Source organism: Sminthopsis crassicaudata, chromosome 2 (assembly GCF_048593235.1).
Source record: "Sminthopsis crassicaudata isolate SCR6 chromosome 2, ASM4859323v1, whole genome shotgun sequence".
Lineage (NCBI taxonomy): Eukaryota > Metazoa > Chordata > Mammalia > Dasyuromorphia > Dasyuridae > Sminthopsis > Sminthopsis crassicaudata.
This window is the reverse complement of record NC_133618.1, coordinates 376432008-376451970: the sequence shown is the minus strand read 5'-3', so window position 1 is coordinate 376451970 and position 19963 is coordinate 376432008. Positions and strand designations below refer to the sequence as shown.

Here is a 19963-nt window from a genome sequence, read left to right as displayed (position 1 = left end):
CCAGTGAACCTCAATGTTGTTTTATTTTTACATCAATAAAAAATTAACATTGAGAATTTATATTTTTTATTCTTTGTTGTCAAACTTGATTATAAGATTGTACTATGGTAGAATAGAATTTTTAAAAACCTATCCATTTCCTTCTGAAATCTTCATCAAGGGTGCCCCATATAAGCCTATAAATACATACATACATATGCATGTATAATATCAGTCGTTTTAAATATTTTTATTAGTTTTGATGATTTTAAATACCTGAAGAAGATATTCAGTGATCATGACTAGATCATGTCAATTTAATAAAAATACAATACCATCAAAATTAATTTACACTTTTAATGCTGTACCAATCAAATTGCCAAGGGAATACTTTATAGAACTTGATGAAATGATAACATTCATTTGGAAAAATTAAATCTTGAGGGAAATGACAAAAAGAAGTGGGGTTGAAGTATGAATAGCACTTCCAGACTTTACATTATTATTTAGGGAAAAACTCTTTGATAATAAATTTAAAAAAAAAACTTCTAAAAGGACTAGAAAGCACACTGGAAAAAAATGAGGCTTAGATGAACACCTTATACCATATTCCATGATACATTCTAAATGGAAACATGACCTTAATATTAAAGCTCATAATACAAACTATCCTGAGATTTCACCTCACACTCTGAAAATTGGCAAAAATGTCTTCAGGTCTTCTATGGATGCACAAGAATATTCTGAAATATCTGAAGGAGAAGTAACGGAAGCAGCATTTTTAATCCTAGAAATATGAGTCCAGCTGGAGAACTCTTCCAGTGTGACTGACATTGGAGTAGTCAGAATGACCGTCTATGGTCCTTTCCACTTTACACCTACAGGGTCAGCACCTTCAGGCTTCCAAGATTTCAAGTACCCACGTCCCCTGGATTTACAAGGGAGACAGTCTGAGTATGACCTCATACTCAGTTTCCATTTCATTATGTCTTCAGTCCAATGTACATTTGCAGTGTCTCTTCAAGAGATGTGTACTGCCAAATCAATTCTATTAATTGATTGATATGAATTGAAACCTCAGTAGGTTTGGGGACATGCTCATTTGCATATTCAGAAAGGGCCTTCTGGACTGCCCCAAGCTGTGTGGCAAACTGAGTGACCAGATGCTGTTCTGGGTCTACAAGAATGTCAGTGGTTAGGAAGGGTCTCCCATACAGAAGTTCAAAGAGGCTCAGCTTAATGTTCTCCCAAGGTGCAATGCAAACTCCAAGAAGCCCTAATGGAAGATTCTTCACCCAATCCTCTCCAGTCTCTAAGCACAGTTAAGTACAGACTCGCTTGAAGGTGTGATTCATTTTCTCCACCTTCCCAGAAGCCTGAGGACCCCAGGGAGAGCAGAGGGGATTTTGAGTGCCTCAGCTGATGAGATATAACCAAATGATGAGGTCTAGATAAGGGATACCTAAATAAAATTAGGATTAAGTGAGGTCTAGTGGCAGGTTTGGGGTACAGGGAGTCACATGGATTCGGCGCAAGAATACAAAGTTAAATGAGTTCTAGTGGCAGGGTGAGTCCCCTGTAAATGAATTTATAGGCCCAAAAATCTAGATTGATAAAAAAAGGTTTATTGTAGGGTTTGGAAGTAAGGTTAAAGTCTGGTTAGTAAAAGTAGAAAAAGAAATACACCAAAAGTGGCGGACAGAGAGTCTGTGATGCAAAGCATGGTGCTTGCACGTTTTGACCCTCTACAAAGAGATGATTCCAGCTTGCCTCTTTTATTTGCTTGAAGGGGCCTCCCAGGTTGATTCCTTCTGGGCCAGAACCCACCAGGTGGGGGTTGGGAAACCTGAGCAGATCATTAGAATGGGGGCTGGGTACAGCCTAAGTTAGCTCAGATACAGATCTCTCCCCTGGAATACAAAAGGATGGTTTTGACCAGATCTTGTAAATCAAAGGTCAGTCCCAAAGGGGGTTGGAGATCAGAAAGGAATCTTAAAGGAGGCTACGCCTGCATCACAGCCACATTTTGGGTTACCTGAGTAGTGAAGGCTGGGCCATTGTCGCTCTGCAAGGATCTGGGCAGGCCAAAGCGAGGTATGATCTCTTTTAGCAAGCGCTTTGATACCTCCTGAGCTTTCTCAGTCCTGCAGGGAAAAGCTTCTACCCAGTTAGGAAAGGTATCAGCAAAGACCAAAAGCAACTTGTAACCTCTGCAGTTCGGCATATGTGTAAAGTCTAATTGCCAATCTCCCTGGGTGTGTGCCCCTTCTCTGAACAGGCTTCAGGAAGGGGGAAGGTTTAACAGCTCCTTCAGGGTTTACTTGGGCACAAGCTGGGCAAGCCTGGCAGCCCTGTCTGATCATCTCTCCCAGCTTGTGACCAGTAAAAATGCATTTCACAGGGAATTGAGCATTTCTTCCCAAGTGGGTAGTTTGGTGAAGACCAAAAATAAATTTCCACTGGCTTGCCTCTGGGATTAAAGGTTGGCCTGAGGGTGTTTGAAACCAGCCAGAAGGAGGTGAGCTATAGGAAGGGGTGTAAGAATTAGGGAGCCAGGCGATTAAAGGTGCCATGGTCAGGGGTAAACAGGTAGCAGCTTGAGCAGCTGAATCTGCAAACCTATTTCTCTTGGCCTGAAGTGAATTTCCCTTCTGGTGTCCTTTACAAAATATGACTGAAAACTTCTCTGGGTTCATAAACAGTTTACAATAGCTATAGAATTTCCCCTGCATATTTAATAGGATGATTCTTTGCTTTCAAAATCCCCTTTCTTTCCATATAACCTCATGAGCATGCAGAATATGAAAAGCATATTTGGAGTCTGTATAGATGCTCACTCTCATTCCCCTCCCTAGTTCCAAAGATCTGGTTAGGGCAATGAGTTCAGCTTTCTGGGCAGAAGTCCCAGGAAACAGTGGCTTAGTTTTCAGAGTGCCATTGAGGGTCACTACAGAATAACTTGCCTTTCTTTCCCATTTTCAAGAAAACTAGACCCATCTGTAAACCATTCACCATCTAGGTTCTCAAGAGGAATGTCCCTCAAGTCAGGTCAGCTGGAATAGACAGAATTTAAGCTTCCTCACAATTATGAATGATGCCTCCTGACTGAGTGTTGTCAGGGAGCAGGGTGGCAGCGTTAAGGATGTGACACACCTGGAGAGTCAGGTCGGGATGTCTAGCAAGAGAGCCTGAAATCTAGTGAGCCTCCCACTAGCGAGCCACTGATGCCCTTTGGCTTCTAAAATGCTCTGAACCTGGTGAGGGTTAAAAACCTCCAATGGCTGTCCTAGGGTAAATTTTGAGGCTTTTTCAATTAAAAAGGCCATGACAGCCACTGCTCTAAGGCAGGAGGGCCATCCCAGGGAACCTGAGTCCAGTTTCTATAAGAAGAAGGCAACTGGTCTGGGATCAGGTCCAAGAGCCTGAGTTAAGACCCCCAGGGCCTGGCCCCGCCTTTCATCTACATACAGAGTGAAAGGCTTTTCTAAATTAGCTAGAGCTAGGACTGGGACAGAATTCAGTTTGGCTTTCAGGGTCTTAAAAGACTTCACCTGATGTGGCCCTAATCAAGAGGAAGGTTGTCAGGGCCTTGAATGGGAGTTAGATTATGGCCCAAATATTTGGCAGACTGGCAGGCAATGTGGGCTTTGGATAAGGAGATCTGATGGCCCCTAAAGGCCAGAAAATTAAGGGTTTTTATGCATCCATAAAAGGCTAGGAAAGCCTTTTAGGTGAGACTGCAGATTAAAATCCCCGTACTGGATGAGACTGCTGTTAAGCAGCTCCAATTCCCTTAAATCTTTAGCCAATGCCATTCCCAATATGTGTGGGCTATCTCGGAAGTCTTGGGGCAGAACTGTCCACATTAATTAATGAGGATATCCCCCCCCTTCACCCATTCAAAAACAAAAAGAAATTGTGAGTCTTCATACAAAGATATACAAAAGAAGACATCTTTAAAATGTGGAGAACCACTTTGTGTCCCCTATGATCTGAGTAAGAATAGTATAGGGATTAGGCACAATGGGGTGAATTGGAATAATGGCCTCATTAATTGCTCTGAGATACTAAACAATACAAAACTCCCCACTCAGTTTTCTAAAAGGGAGAATTGGAGCATTGCAGGGAAATTCGCATGGACCTAAAAATTTGTGCTTAAGAAATTTCTCATCAGGAGTTGCAATCCCTCCCTAGCCCCAATATTGGGTATTGGCATTTATGGAAGAATATGCTGGGCTCCCACAGCCTGACCAAGGCTGGAGTGGTGTGATTCCTTGGTCCCAGACTAAGGAATCTATTTTCTCCCAGATTTCAGAGGGAATATGGGAGGGCTTTGAAAGAAGACCCAGAGGTCTGAGAAGAGAAAATGGTCCCCAATTTCACCATTAACTCACATCCTAATAAGGGAGCAGAACAGGAAGGAATAATAAGAAAGGAGTGTTTAAACAACAGGTCACCAAACTGGCAGAGCAGAGGGAAGGTCTCAAAACAGTTCTTAATTTTCCCTTCAATCTCCATTATCCTATGAGTGGGTGAGACCAGAGTGCCAAAGCAAGACAGAAAGAGAAGACCCCATATCAAAAAGTAATTCAATAATTTTACCAGTCACATCCAAAGTATACCCGGGGTTCGGCTGTTGTGATGGAGTAAGGGGGGACCTGGCCAACCCTGGGCCCTAACATTCGTGGTCCTGAGAAGACCAGAGGGCAGGGTATTGGGGGAGGGGGAAAAGAGCTTGTCCCCTGTGAGCAGTCTCTCTCTTCCAGTACATTCAGGGAAAGGGCCAGGGGTTTCCTCTGAGGACAGTTGTGTGCCCCGTGGCCCTATCCATGACATTTGATTCCTATGATTCCTGGATATGGCAGCAGCCAAAATTCTTTGTTCTTTGTTTCTTACTCTGACTCTGTGGTCTTCCTCCTCTGCTACTATTCAATCCCTATTATTAAAGACTCTAAAAGCTGTTTCTAACAGCTGAGTCAGAGAAGTTTGAGGCCCAAAGCTGTCTTCTGCAGCTTCCTTGGTATATCTGGGACAGATTATTTAATTAACATTTCCCCAGGAAAGATCCTTAATCTGAGGCAGATTTAACATTGAACAAAACACCTGTATCCTGAGTGTCTCTCCTAGAGAGTCTGCTGCTTCTCCCAGGGGGTAGAGGTTAGAAGGGGTGGCTGAATCAGGATCCTGAGGAGGAGAAAAAGAGGTCCCACTCCTTCCTTGTATGAGAGGGACTGAGGAGTGAGGTGGGGAAATCTCAGAATCTAGTTCAGGAGGTGAGGGGGATAAAGTTGAAGAAATATTGTTGGACATAAAGTCCTGACTTTGCTTAGGGGATGGTTCTGGAAGAGATCCACAGGCCTCCTGATAAGGACTGCATGGGGGTGCAAAGGAGGGATCCTGTGTCCCTAGAAGAGGAGGAAAGAGGGAGTTATTTAAAAGGTTACTATCTAATTTTGATTCCCCTCCAGTAAATTTTACTAGCATCATCCTGCAATGCTGTCTTAATTTAGGATCTTGAGACAAGAACAAGGCTTGGACACAAGGAACTTCAGTCCACTTGCCTTACCTTTGGCAAAACAAATCAAGCTCCTGGACAATGCTATAGCTAACTGAGCCATTAATGGGCCATTTTTCCTGGTTCCCAAATATATTGAGGCCTTTCAGGCTAAATTTGTCTCTGTTTTTTAAGAGACAGCCTAAGGAAGAATCCTTAGAAATAGAGACAGAGGTAGATTGTCCCATTTTTGCCACAAGTCTTAGATTTTCTGGATTCTATAGCGCCTATCCTCTCAGACATCCCTAGAGAGGGAGAGAGGTGACAGAAGTTCCCCTGGTTAAGGGTATTTCTGCTAACAGATGTAAGAACTCTAAGTCTAGGTGTCCCTAGTCAAGGAAGTCTACCGCACATAGAACTCCTGACAGCCCCAAACCTTCCCAGGTGTTTAGGCTGTCCATTGCCATAGAACAGAGACAACAGAGACAAGAGGAGCCTTATCTCGGCCAGGAGGATATAAAATTTCAGGTATCCCCATACAGTCCACCAAATGTTGAGGGATAAAAGATACCCTAACAGTGATGGGGTCCCCAGGCCAGTGTTGCAGGTTTTGTGAAAGAATTCACCATTCCAATCTGCAAGTGAGGTTTTTGGCAAAAATGGGTTTATATCACTGAGAAACTATTTCTCTCAGTGATGGCTAAATTTGGGGGACAATCTTGATTTTTATTTAGGTTTCTATGGGCAGGGGTTAGTGAGCTCCAGATGAATTGAGGAACTAATTTCCAGGTCAATAATAGGTGGTAATTATGCCCCAGGCCAAGATCTCCAAATGAATTGTAGGTGAGGATTATTGTGGGAGTTTTCCCTGGGAATCGTGTAGGAGAGTGAGAATGCTCCCAAAGGTCGGGAGGGTTGAGATTCAGGGTTTTTCCAACCCAGGTCCACCTCCCTCCCAAAAATGAGGGGTACACAATTCTATTACACCATCTCTATCTTAGGATCAAGGTCAATTCTAGTAGGGATCCTGGTCTTGAACATAGAAAATTAACATGGTTGCAAATGAACTTTTCTTTACAGTGCAGCTACCCTCAAATGTCCCGGGCATAAAGTAGGTACTTACTGAGTATTTAATTACTGGCTAATAAAAGTGGAATCTTAGCCTATTTTTTTACTACCTAAATCTGCAAACCAAAATTCTTGCAAAGTTAACTTACTTCCAAAAAAGATGACTCGCTTCAATTCCCTTTGCATTTTTCTAAGAGTGATGAGTGATAGTCCACAATCCCTATACTCTTTCAGTGTTATGACTATCTCCATGGTCATTCCTCATCCATGGAACATTTTAATCTTAGGAAATTATAGAGAACATATGAATAATACATTAATCAACATTCATTCAATAGATGACCTTTTGTTGAGGTTAATAAGGAGGACCCCAAAAGTCCCATCAATATCATGAGGTATCTCAAAAGAATTTGCAGGCTTGAACCCATCTTCTAGTTAAGGGGCAAAGATTTTCTTAAAAGTAATGTGACACCATTACTGAGTGAACTGAATTCTAAAAGAATCCAGTAAAGATACTGAAGCAAAAAGATAGACTTATACAGTTTTCAATCATAGATGTATTAATTCTATGACCCAAGGGTAAAGCTAGGAACTAATCTTCAGATAAATTAAGGGTGGTCTTCATACAGATTGGGTGTGCTCAGTTTTCTGAGGCAGATTCCAAAGCCAGAAGACTGAGGACTCATTAGAACAGAAGCCCCAACATCACATTACATCACTTTCACCTTATCTTATCCAGAACCAGACTTTCAAATTACAAGTATTTCCAAACTATACTGATATACTCTCTAGAGAACATCTCTCTTCACCTAGTCTTGCATCTCCAGCTACTTACTGGACAACTAGATGTCTCACAACCATTTAAAACTCAAGAAGTCCAAAATTCAACTCTCTATCTCCCCTTCTCCAAGTCCTACCCTCTTTCTAAATTTCCTTTTTACCTCAAGAGCCCCACCATCCTCCATTCTCCCAGTCATAATGATGAAGTCCTGAGTAACTAGGTGAGGTTGGCAGAGAAAGCCAAAAGTACTGATAAGATTACTTCCTGAGGCAAGCAGGGAAGGGCACTGGTGGAGATAAGCTCAACCTTACAGTCCCACCCTCTGTGGAGGTCTTGGGTAACCCCACTTTACTGTATCCAATCAGAAAGCCAAGTTATGATGTCAAGCTCAAAAGGTTAAATTTCCCTATAAATCTGTCCATAGCCTATACCATCTTTGCTGAAATCCTTTTGTTGGGTTGGGTGTTTTTTTTTTGTTGTTGTTTGTTTGTTTGTTTTTGTCCTTTGTTCTCAAGGCGAATTAAAACAACAAGGAAATGATGCCATGACATGCAAATGAATTGACTTTAAATAAAGGAGGGCAGTGCAAGATCACCTGCCTCATTTTCTCCTCCTCTGGGTGGCCAAATACATCTAAGGACAACTGGAGATGTCCCTGAATGCAGTGGGAGATGTTTGGTCTTTTAAAGCTAATGTCTTAAGTCTCAAGAACTAGCAGCTATTATGTTGAAGAAACTTAGGTCTTGGAATATTATATTTCACAAAACAAAAGAGCTGAGGTTATTACCAACAGTAACTTACCCAGAAAACTTAAGTATAATTCTGAATTTAAAAAAAAAAAAAGGATAATTAACAAACTGAGAAACTTTTAGGTATTTATGACAAAAACAGCAGAACTTAGGGGAAAATTTGACATTAAAATTCAAGAGAAATATAAAGTAAACATTAAAGACCTAAGGAACTAAATAAGATCAAATTTTTTACTTCTTATATGTCAAAATATTATTAGTTCTTTTATGACTATCACTTTGAGCTGAATATGATGGACTAATTCTAAATAAATGTGTAGGAGGAAGGAAAGAAGGAAAGGAGGGACAGAGAAAGAAAGAAAATTATACCATTATAAAACAATATTTAAAACACTATCTCATAGCGCCAGATAAGCTTAATGTTTATATTTTGTCTTTTAGATTATACGTATTAGTGGAGTAGTGCTTGTATGTGTAACAAATAAATATATCAGGGTGCATGCTTAAACTTTTTACAGATGAATGATCAAAAAAGTTTGGAGATCAGTGCAGCAAATGACCCATAAGGTTTCTTCTATCCTTGCTTGATATTTTGTGTTCTCTCATTCCAAGGTTCCTTCCAGCTTTCTTCCAGCCGTCATTTTTTGATCCCAAACTCTTGGTGTTCCTTGAATATATTCATTGCACTCATCACCTAAGCTATACATCTCAGAAGCAGGGTAGATTGAGCTCCCTCCCCCTACCCACCCATCTAACCTTTAAAGCATCTTTTAGCCCAACTCCAGCAGAGCCCTGTGTGGGCGCCTCCTTATGGTGTGAGTGAGCTTGGGACCTGGGTGTGCCCCACTTTCTTCCCCGGTCTTCTCCATATGATCGGGGGTCTCCTCCCTTTCCATCTTCCCCCTTCTTGCCCTCTTCTCAGTCCCACTCGTGGAGTGGCTTTTGATTGCTTTTCTTGTGCTCTGAGGAGTGTTTCCACTACCATCACCCTTCACCCCCATGAGGCCCAGGGGAGCGTGATGCTCAGAGCCCATCCACGGTGGAGAGGAGGGGGAAGGGTGGAGAAGGGACACCCACGCGCGCACTCAAAGGAAAATGGCAGGGACCGGGCCGGGGCTGTCAGCTGCTGGAACCCGTGGCCACAGCTAGCAGCCTGGGATCCCTCCCCCAGCCCCAAATCAGCCAAAGGACCCCCGCCTCCACGCCACCCGCGCCCGCGATGAGCCATCAGCGTCCTCCCAAATCCAGCCAAACGCCGAGTCACTGCCACTACTGCGCTTGGGGCCGAGTCCCTGATTATCAGTTCTCATCCTTTTTTCCTCCCAACCCCACGCAGCTGCAGGTGCAAGTGGGGACGCCCCCACCAGTGATTCCACGCAACACGCGACTTGCTCTCCGGGAAAAATGAGGTGAGCTCATTCAACCAGGTGAGGTCTCATTCTGGGTAGGGGAGGAATGCCTAGGACTCGAGCTCCGGGTAGACTTGGGGGAGGGAGGCTCGCTTCTGCAGCCCGCCCCCGCCCCCCAGACCCACTGCGTGCTGGGGAGTCCAGGCGGACGCAAACCTGGAGCTGGGCCCGAGACGGGTCCGGGAGGAGTCTGACACATGTTGGCGGGGGCTCGGCCTTGGGGAGGCTGTGAGGAGGAGCTACAGCTCGTGGCCCCACCTCCCGCCCCGCTAGCTGTGTGCGTCGGTCCAGACTTGGAAGATTTCCAACCCGGAGCTGGCCTGGCCGGATCGAGCTCTGCCCAAAGCTGGGGGGAATTCCTGGGTGAAGTGACTCTGTCCCTCTTCCGCGCCCCTCCCGCTTTTATCTTCCCGGGGATAGTGCTGGTGCTGGATGTGTGGGAGGATGCTCCGGGATGTTTTCCCAAATGGCATAGGTTGGGAAGTGTGTGGGTGTGGAAGGGGGGAGTCTCACACCTGGAAGTGGGAACGTTTCTGGCAGTTCTGGCTGCCAAGACCTGGAGTCACATGACGGCTGATGTCATCGCTTTCTGCTGTTTGACAATGAAGGAAGGGCAGATGGCTATCCAGGGGCCCTCTCTGAAACTCTCGTCATGTTCTTGCGTCCTTCTCTTCCCCTTCTCCAGCCCCTCTCTCAAATACTCTGCTCTATTTAATTGTCTTCCCCCCCCCCCAATATTTCTCACTGTGGTTGCCATCTCTAAATCAGCGTCTGTGCCTCTGGGTGCTGGTCTCTGCCCTACCCCCCACCCCCATACGTGCTTGTCTCTGTTCCTGCCCCTGTCACTGACCAGTCTCTGCCTATCTCTGATTCTCTCTTTGTATTTCCATCTGTCTGTGGACCTGTGTTTTCTGTATGTCTCTTCTGTGTATATGTGTCTCAGGGTGATTCTGACTCCGAATGTGATGGCTTACTCTTTCACTCTGCCTTTTGGAAGGATAGGGCTTGAGTTGGAAGTTGCCCATGCAGGTCATAATTGAAGAATAATCAATCCGCTGTACCAAATACCAATCTTTGCTCGAAGGTCTCCAGCTAGAAGGGACTCGTTCCACTTTTGAATGCTTCTAATTGTTGGGAAGTTTTTTCTTATATCAAAACTAAATTTGCCACTTTATAACTTCTAACCATGCTTCCTCTCCCTCACACTCTTTCCTCTAATTAAAAAATGAAGGAGGGAGGGTAAACTTTGTCAAATAAGCGTCTTCAAACAAAACAAATCCAGACAGTGTCTGTTTCTTCTTTGAGTCCATCATCCCTCTGTCACAAAGCAGATAACATGCTTCCTCATAAACTGGAGAAATAGCTTGTCATTGCATTGATCACTGTTTTAAGGTTTTCAAAGATGTCTTTCAAGTGTTGTTTTTGTAGAGATTGTTCTCCTAGTTCTACTTACTTCACCTGTATCAATTCACACAATCTAGGATTTTTATGTTTCTATACAGAACTATATGAGTGTGGACTCAACATTCCTTTGTTTTGTTCAGATAATAATAAGGTTTCTCTGGTACCCATTTCTCCTTTACTTTTCCTCTTTGCTTGTATACTCTTCTTAGGCACTTCAATTATGAGAAATTAATCCTCTTTTCTAAACTATTGTATTCCGTACCTTTCTTTTCTTTTTGCCCTCTTCAAACTCTCAGAAAAACATACATAATTTTTTCTTTGTCTTTTGTTTTTCTTGTTTAATATTTTCAAAATCTTTTGAAAATATTAAGATGTTTCTCCCTCTTAGGATATGAATATTACAAGGACAGACTCAAACATAAGATTTGAATAAATTTACTTTTCGGAGATTTCTTTGAATTCTCATGTATGTATTTCAAATTTCCTACTCAGCTTTATAGTCTTTTCACAAGAAATGCTTGAAAATTCTCTATTTTATGAACAGTCTTCTCCCTCTCCCTCTCTCCCACCCTGTAGAATTATACTCATGGTTAAATTATTCTTGGTTGTAAGACTACATCACTTGCCTTTTGGAATATTGTATTCCAATATTTTTTCTCATTTTTAGTAGAAATTTCCAGGTCTATTTGATCCTGACTGTAGTTCTTTGGTATATGAACTACAGTTTTATAGTCCTTTGAACATAGTTCTAAATTGCTCTCCAGAATGGTTGGATCAGTTCACAACTCTTCAATCATATTGGACAACAGTGTATTAGTGTCCCGGTTTTACCACACCCTCTCCAACATCCATCGTTTCCGTTTTTTGTTATATTAATCAATCAGATAGATGTGAGATGGTACCTCAGAATTGTTTTAATTTGCATTTCTCTAATCAATAGTGATTTTGAGCATTTTTGTAATATAGTATTATATAGATACTATATAGATACATATTATAGTATTACTATAATCTTAATTTTTTTTGTCTGAAACTACCTGTTCATATTCTTTGACGATCTATCAGTTAAGGAATGACTTGCCTTTTTATAATTTGATTCAGTTCTCTATATATTTGGGGTAAAAAAAAAAAAACCCTTTATCAAACAATAATTTCCCCTCGGTTTTCTGCTTTTCTTATAATTTTGCTTGCATTGGTTTTATTTGTGGAAAAACTTTTCAATTTTATATAATCAAAATTATCTATTTCACATTTTGTTTGCTCAGAAATTCTTCCTTTATCCAAAGATCAAACAGATGAGTTACTTCTCTTAATTTGCTTATGATATTACCCTTTATGTGTAAATCATGTACTCATTTTAACCTTATCTTGATTTTTGTTGGTCTATGTTTAGTTTCTGCCATATTATTTTTTAGTGTTCCCAGCAGTTTTTTCAATTTTGATATTTGTAATTTGATTTTCTTTTTTTCCTTTTAAAAATCAAATTAGTCAATGGTTTATCAATTTTATTGCTCTCCCCATGCCCCTACAAAATTAGCTTCTGGTTTTATTCTAGTTTATTCAGTGTCCTTTCTTTCAATTTTATGCATCTCTCCATTGATTTTCAGGATTTCCAATTTGGTATTTAATTGGGATTTTTAGCATTTTTCTAGGGTTTTTTTATTTTAAGTTGTATGCCCAATTCATTGATCTGCTGAAATAGTTTAAGATCTGAAAAGAATGGATCAACTATTTCTGCTCTTCTGCACTGGTTATGAGGTTTTTATGCCCTAATTCATGGGCAATTTTTCTGTAGGTATCATACACTGCTAAGAAAAAGGTATATTCTTTTCTATTCCCATTCAGTTTTTTTCCAGAGATTTATTATATCTAACTTTTCCAGAATTTTATTCACCTCCTTAACTTCTTTCTTGTTTTTTGTTTGTTTGTTTGTTTGTTTTTCTTTTTCTTTTTTTGGTTAGATTTATATAGTTCTAAGAGGAAAAAGTTGAGGTCCCTGACTAGTTTTAATGTCTATTTCCTTCTGTAATTTATTCAGCTTCTCTTTCAGAAATTTAGATGTTAGATGTCTATGTTTAGTATTGATATTACTTCGTTGTCTATGATACTTTTCAACAAGATAGTTTCCTTCTTTATACTGTTTAATTAGGTCTATTTTTGCTTTTGCTTTGTCAAAATCATGATTACTTTCTTTTCTTCAGCTGAAACATAATAGATTCTGCTCTAGCCCTTACCTTTATTTTCTTGTGTGTTTCTCTGTTTCAAATGTATTTCTTTTTTTTTTTTTTTTTTTTTTTTTTATTTTATTTTATAATTATAACATTTTTTGACAGTACATATGCATGGGTAATTTTTTACAACATTATCCCTTGCACTTACTTCTATTCAGATTTTTTCCCTTCCTCCCCCAAACCCCTCCCCCAGATGGCAAGCAGTCTTATATATGTTAAATATATTACAGTATAATTTAGATACAATATATGTGTGTAGAACCGAATTTTTTGTTGCACAGGAAGAATTGGATTCAGAAGGTAAAAATAACAGTTTACATTCATTTCCCATTGTTCCTTTTCTGGATGTAGCTGGTTCTTTCCATCATTAATCAATTGGAATTGGATTAGCTCTTCTCTATGTTGAAGAAATCCACTTCCATCAGCATACATCCTCGTACAGTATCATTGTTGAAGTGTATAATGATCTTCTGGTTCTGCTCGTTTCACTCAGCATCAGTTGATGTAAGTCTCTCCAAGCCTCTCTATATTTCTCCTGTTGGTCATTTCTTATAGAACAATAATATTCCATAACATTCATATACCATAGTTTACCCAACCATTCTCCAATTGATGGACGTCCATTCATCTTCCAACTTCTAGCCACTATGAAAAGGGCTGCCACAAACATTTTGGCACATACAGGACCCTTTCCCTTCTCTAGTAGTTCCTTGGGGTATAAGCCCAGTAGTAGTATGGCTGGGTCAAAGGGTATGCACATTTTGATAACTTTTTGGGCATAATTCCAGATTGCTCTCCAGAATGGTTGGATTCTTTCACAACTCCACCAACAATGCATCAGTGTCCCAGTTTTCCCACAGCCCCTCCAACATTCATCGTTATTTGTTCCTGTCATCTTAGCCAATCTGACAGGTGTGTAATGATACCTCAGAGTTGTCTTAATTTGCATTTCTCTGATCAATAGTGATTTGGAACACTCTTTCATATGAGTGGAAATAGTTTTAATTTCATCATCTGAAAATTGTCTGTTCATATCCTTTGACCATCAAATGTATTTCTTATAAACAACATATTGTAAGATTCTGGTTTTTAATCCATTCTGCTGTTTCTATTTTATCGGTGATTTCATCCCATTCACGTTCAGAGTTAGGATTACTAATTCTATTTCCCTCTATTTTTTTTTCCTGTTTGTCCTCTCTTTATCCTCTCCCTCTTCAATAGTGTTTTGTTTCTGTTTACTGTCTCCCCTCCTCTGCTCTCTCTTCTAGCAGGCTCCCCATCTCTCAAAGAACTTAACTACTGCTCACCAATCTGAAGCTTTCTAACCACTCTGGAGCTTTCTTTGGGGAGCCTTCTACTGTAATTGCCACTAGACCCAGAACCTGTAGGCACAAATGTTTGTCTCTGATCTCTCTCTGCCTCTTCAAGAGGTAATTGATGTGTTTTCTAGCACTAGTTCTGGCTATTGCCCATGAACTTTTTGCACAATTCTGAGATGAAAAAAGAAAGTTACAGTTTCTCACTTGATTTGTTAACCATTATTTAATTTGGTGCAGATTCTTTGCTCTATGGGTTTTTTAGAGTAGGTCTATGGAAGGGAGCCAGCCATCATGACCAAAAGTCGAACTCAGTACCTTCTTACCAACTACCAAGTCATCTTGGTTCTTAGCTCCCTTTTATCCACTTTTGTTTCTTCTCATCCAAAGATCATTTCCCTTTTCAGAGAAGCAAAATAAGAGGGAAGCAATTCAGCTTTCTCTCTATCTTTTCTGTCTCAACCCTATCCTTTTGATCCTCCTCTTATACCCAGTATAACTTTGAGAAGAAAAAACAACCATTTTTGTTCTTAGCTTTCCTCACTAGTGTCAGCTTATTTTGAGCTTTGGTACTCATGACAATACTAGTACAGGAATATAAATTTTTGTATTCATAATCTGTTATACTCCTAGTTTCCAGGTTAAAAACAAGCATAAGTGAGTGTTTTTGTTTTGTTTTGTTTTGTTTTAAGTTGAGTTTATCAATGAATTCCCTGGGGATTTTTATCAATCCCTTTAGACATCCTCCCTTCTTTCAGTTTGTCATAATTGTTTTTCTTTGTGTTTTCAGAATTTAATTCTTGAGAATCTTCTAGGTCCTCCTGGCCTTACTTTCCATATTGATCTTTTAGCCCATAAAATTCAAGCTCTAAAATTCTCTGCTATTCAAAATTCTAGGGAACCAGTTCCTTTTAGTTAGTGAGACTCCTGTCCAAAATACAAGTTCACCTTTTTTTGTTTCTTAATCCTTTTAAAGGATTAAATAATAATTAAGAAAGTAATAAACTGATCAACTGTTCTTATTTGTTAGAGAGAAGAGCAGCAGATGTTCATATAATTGAAGTCCCCCACCACTACTAGATTATATATGTGTGTCAAGATTGTGAATTTTTTCCTGAACTTGTCATTAGGAATTCCCATTCTGAGTGGTCATATGTCCATCACAATATCACTTAAATTTCTTCCTCTAGTGAAATTTTCTTTATTCTTCACTGCCTATAAATACTGAAGTGATATGGTATGAAAAGAGTGCTAGATTTGGTATCAGAAGATGTGAGTTCTAATTATGACTCTCCTATTTAAGTATCTGTGTAACCTTGGACACATCCTTAAACTCTCATTCCACCAAATCTCAGTGGCATCTATAATGTTGAACTTACATCCTTGTATTAGGGTCTCTATTTTATCTGTCTTCTTTAGCCATACTTTGTGTATTTGTGTCTTCCTCTATTGCTCTAAGCATATATGTCTCATTTTTCTCTGTTTTTCAAGTTATCTTGTTTTTGTGTCTGTGTTTTCTCTCTCTACCTCCCTACTTTTGTTTTTTTGTTGTTGTTGTTGTTTGTTTTCTCCCTCTATATTTTCCTTTATGTCTCCATGAATGTGATTTAGTCCCAGGAGACACCTGAGAAGTTGCTTTAGTAATAATAGCCAGTAAGTGGGATTTTTTTTTGTAAGCTTGGAGAAAAGGAGACTTTTGGTTAATTGATTCATTGATTAATCATGAATGGTGTGTGGTATGTAATTTAGATAGCATATGAATTTGTGCTAAGCTAGGTAGATACCATCCAAGTGATTTTATCAGAGGGAATTTAGTACTCATGTTCTTGCTGTCCCTTGGTGTAGGATACACATTTCTTGCCATCACAATCTCTTAGTTTACTTCTATTCCTAAAAATCTGGATTGTCATATATTGAGGGTAGAGTAAGTGCACTAGTCGGGATTCACCATTGATCCAGTAAAAGAAGATAGAATAATATTCTGAATTATGAGAAATATGGAGATATCCATATCATCTTAGGTCCACTTACATTTGTCAGGAAATGTTCCTTTCTATGTTTATATTACATACACAGGGAATTCATACTATAGTTATATGCATTTTATTAAAAATAAATAAAGCATTTGTTAAGATCTCTTCATAGAGTGCTCAGCCTAATTGCCTTCCAACCATTCCTTCAACCACTCTCACCACTCTTGAGAAAATAGGAAAAAGGGAATTAGGGGGAGAAGTTTTGTGTTTAGAGAGATCAATTCTGTAATTAGAGAAGGGGGGGATGGGATAGGGAATTGGCAAGTGTCTGGAATCAGTTTCCCAACTTAATCTCACCAGCAACTGAAATCTCAACTGGGATCCTAACTGCTGATCTATTCCCGTTCCATCCCAGCCTTTAAGGTTGTTAGTCTTACCACCCCAACATTTTAGAGCCATCTCTTCCTCAATCATTGCAGTAACCCAGGATTTATCCATGTTCTGCCTTCTCTTCATGGTACCTTAGCTATAAATGATTAGTGACTGCAGGTTGCCTGTCCCACTGAGAGCTCTCAGCACCAGATCCTTTGCATCTGGCTATATAAAAGGAATTTGAATGGAAAGGCAGACCCTCAGTTTGAATAGGAAAACTAGTGGGTTGGAAGGCTTTTCCAAAAGCAAAGCCAATGACTGATCAAAAAGATGAGGACCAGTTTGCACATCCATACTCAAAATCTCTCCATCTTCTACCTAACCACGCCACTTTACCCCTGCCTTGAATCTACTCAATTATTCATTGCTTTCGATATTCTGCTGTTTCCCATGTCATATCACTCGTGTTGTTTCAGACTTCCAGAAAGATAAAATGTACCATAGACCTTGCTCAATCTCTTTTTTGTTGCTTTCACACTATATCTTTCTCTGTGTGATTTTCTCTGCATTTATGTCTTCCTCTGTGTGTGCTTCTCTTTCCCTTTTGAGAAATTTCTCTCTTCCTCTTCTCTATCTTTCTTCTCTTTCTATCTGTCTCTCTAGACCTTGGTGTGCCTCCCTGTTTCCATTTTTCTCTTTTATGCATGTTTCTCTCTTTTGTACATCTCTCCTTCTTGTTTTCTGCTCTTTCTTGTTTTCTGTTTCTATGTATTCCTCTGTGATTTTCTTTGTGTTTATCTATGGATTTCTCTCTGTTCTTGTTTATTTGTTTCTATCACTATGTATTTCTTTGTCTTTTAGGTCTGTATATATGTTTCTGTGCATGTCTCTGTCTTTCTCTATTTGCCCATCTCCCTTTCTTGACCTATTCCCTTTGCATGGTCTAATGGTCACATGGCTAGTAAATGTCTACATAAATTTCAGCTACTATAATTTCAGTGGATTGTCTGTACATTGGTGTGTCTATGCATGTTAGCTCTTCATGTTATAGGAACAGAATACAGATTCATCCTTGACACTTTCTCTGTCTCCCTTAAGATAAATGAGATAATGGTTTTCCATTATCTTTTCCAAGAATGGTTTGAATATTTATCTGGTAAAAGCTGGGAGAAATCTCTCTCATGATTGAAGTATATTAATTACTACTCTTGGGGAAGCTGTGATATGAAATCAGAAGCCTTCCTGTTTCAATCAATGTGGTATAATGGATCTGGATTCAGGGAAGAACTAGGTTTGAGTCTTGTGTCAGATATCTTCAAGCTTGTCATGCTGGGCAACTTGCTTAACCTTCCTGAGCCTGAATTTACTCATCTGTAAAGTAGATATAAAACAGGGTTCTTATAATGATCAAATAGCATAATATATGTAAAATATATAAAACTTAATTCTATATCATTGGTTTCTAAACTTTTCATATTATATGCCTTTATCAGTAAAAAGTTTTTGAAATTTACTCCAAATGTCTGTATATTTATTTATAAATTATATACACATACTACCATATTATTAATCATTTACATTTATATCATTACATTATATTACAAATTTATTTAAAAATAAGGTAAAATGAACTGATATTTGATTATGGAGAAATTTAGGAATGTCTTATTGTCTATTATGAGAATGAATTGGAATGTGAAAAGATTTGTGTCAAGACCAATTAAAAAACTATTGTAATAGTCCATACAAGTGGTAATGTGAGCCTGAACTAGACCTGGTGTCATATGAGTAGAAAGAAATCAATGTGAGAGGTGTTGTATATATAGAATCAATAAGATCCAGTAACTGATTGTTTATGAAGAGTAGAGGAAATGAGAAATCATGGATGGCAGGGAAGTTTTATATGTGAAAGACTCAAGCATGCTGGTAACCTCAATAGAAACAGGGGCATGAAATGGGAGCAAGTTTGGGGAAAATCATATAATGATACCTGTGGTTCTGATCTCTACCTATTCATTCTTCCTGTACAACTCATTCTGATCCACCAAAAAATGAAAAGAGATGGAGTTTTCACTCATTGTTTAGGAGTACAGAAGCTGCCACAGGATGCCTTCGCTAGCCACTGAGTTACCTGGGAAGTAGAGAGAACTAAGGGAGAGGGGAAGGAGGGAAAAGCATGGAATTTTGTCCATGTCTTTTCTGGAAAAAAATGACAGCATCACAAATAGGAAGTCCCTAAAGATGTCATGCCTCAATTAGGAGAGCTCCAATTAGAGCTCTCACAACCATGAGAGGTCATAGGGGAAACAAATTTCTCTATTGGCTTAGTCTTTTGAGTAAGATGAAATCCATCTTCCCATGCTTCCATTGAATAGCCCTCGAGATCTTGTCAAGACCCCACTGGTGTGATACTATAGCCCATTAGAATGAAATACAAACACACATACACTCTATGGAAATAGCTACATTAACTATTATGATAATTACAATGGATTCTTCATATGTGATAGGTAACTAGATGTGTACAAATATATAGAATACTGAGAAGATTGAGTTTTAAGCAAGATCCCTTAATTCCCTTGTACATAATTAACTCAAATGTATAGCTGTTGGCTCAGGTTAATACCATAAAACATTATTTTGAATGCAGATGCTTTTCTCTTTCTCCCTCTCTGTTTCTCCCTTTTTTTTTCTTAATTATTTTTTAATGAAAATTTTCTTATAACTGGTCCCTTTAGAATACAGCATTACTTAATTTTCTGATCAACACGAACATAATTCATTTTATTTCCTCCATCTCCCCATTCTCTCTCTATACACATGCACACAGGAAACACACACACACACACACACACACACACACACACACACACTTTGGGAACAAATATACAGAAAGCAAAGCTATATAAATGAAGACATTCCACTGCTTGATGGAAATATAGTCCTTTCTTCTTTGAAAAATAAGCATTTTTGAGTTGTCCCTGATAGTCTGTGACTCCAGCTCTTTTATGAGAGTCTCTAGATTATTGCTTATGCTGATACAGTGAGCTCCCTGTCATTAATATTCTCAGGATTTAGCAGAGTGTCTAGAATATAGTAAGCACTTAATAAATGCTTTGACTGACAAGTGAATCACTTGGATCCTCTTAGAGCATGAAAATATTCTGTCAGTTGGGATGTTCCTTGA

The 19963-nt window shown here is 39.4% G+C and overlaps 1 protein-coding gene across 3 annotated transcripts in view; it reads left to right on the top strand.

Annotated features, from left to right (window-relative positions):
• The first annotated feature begins 9127 nt into the window (after positions 1-9127).
• The window catches only part of EVL (Enah/Vasp-like), a 253911-nt gene continuing 243075 nt past the window's right edge, over positions 9128-19963 (top strand). For all 3 annotated transcript variants that reach the window (XM_074291305.1, XM_074291308.1, XM_074291302.1), the window contains exon 1: positions 9128-9480. In XM_074291305.1, coding sequence (XP_074147406.1) covers positions 9476-9480 — 5 coding nt within the window. In that variant the 5' untranslated portion in view covers positions 9128-9475. The remainder of the gene's footprint in view (positions 9481-19963) is intronic.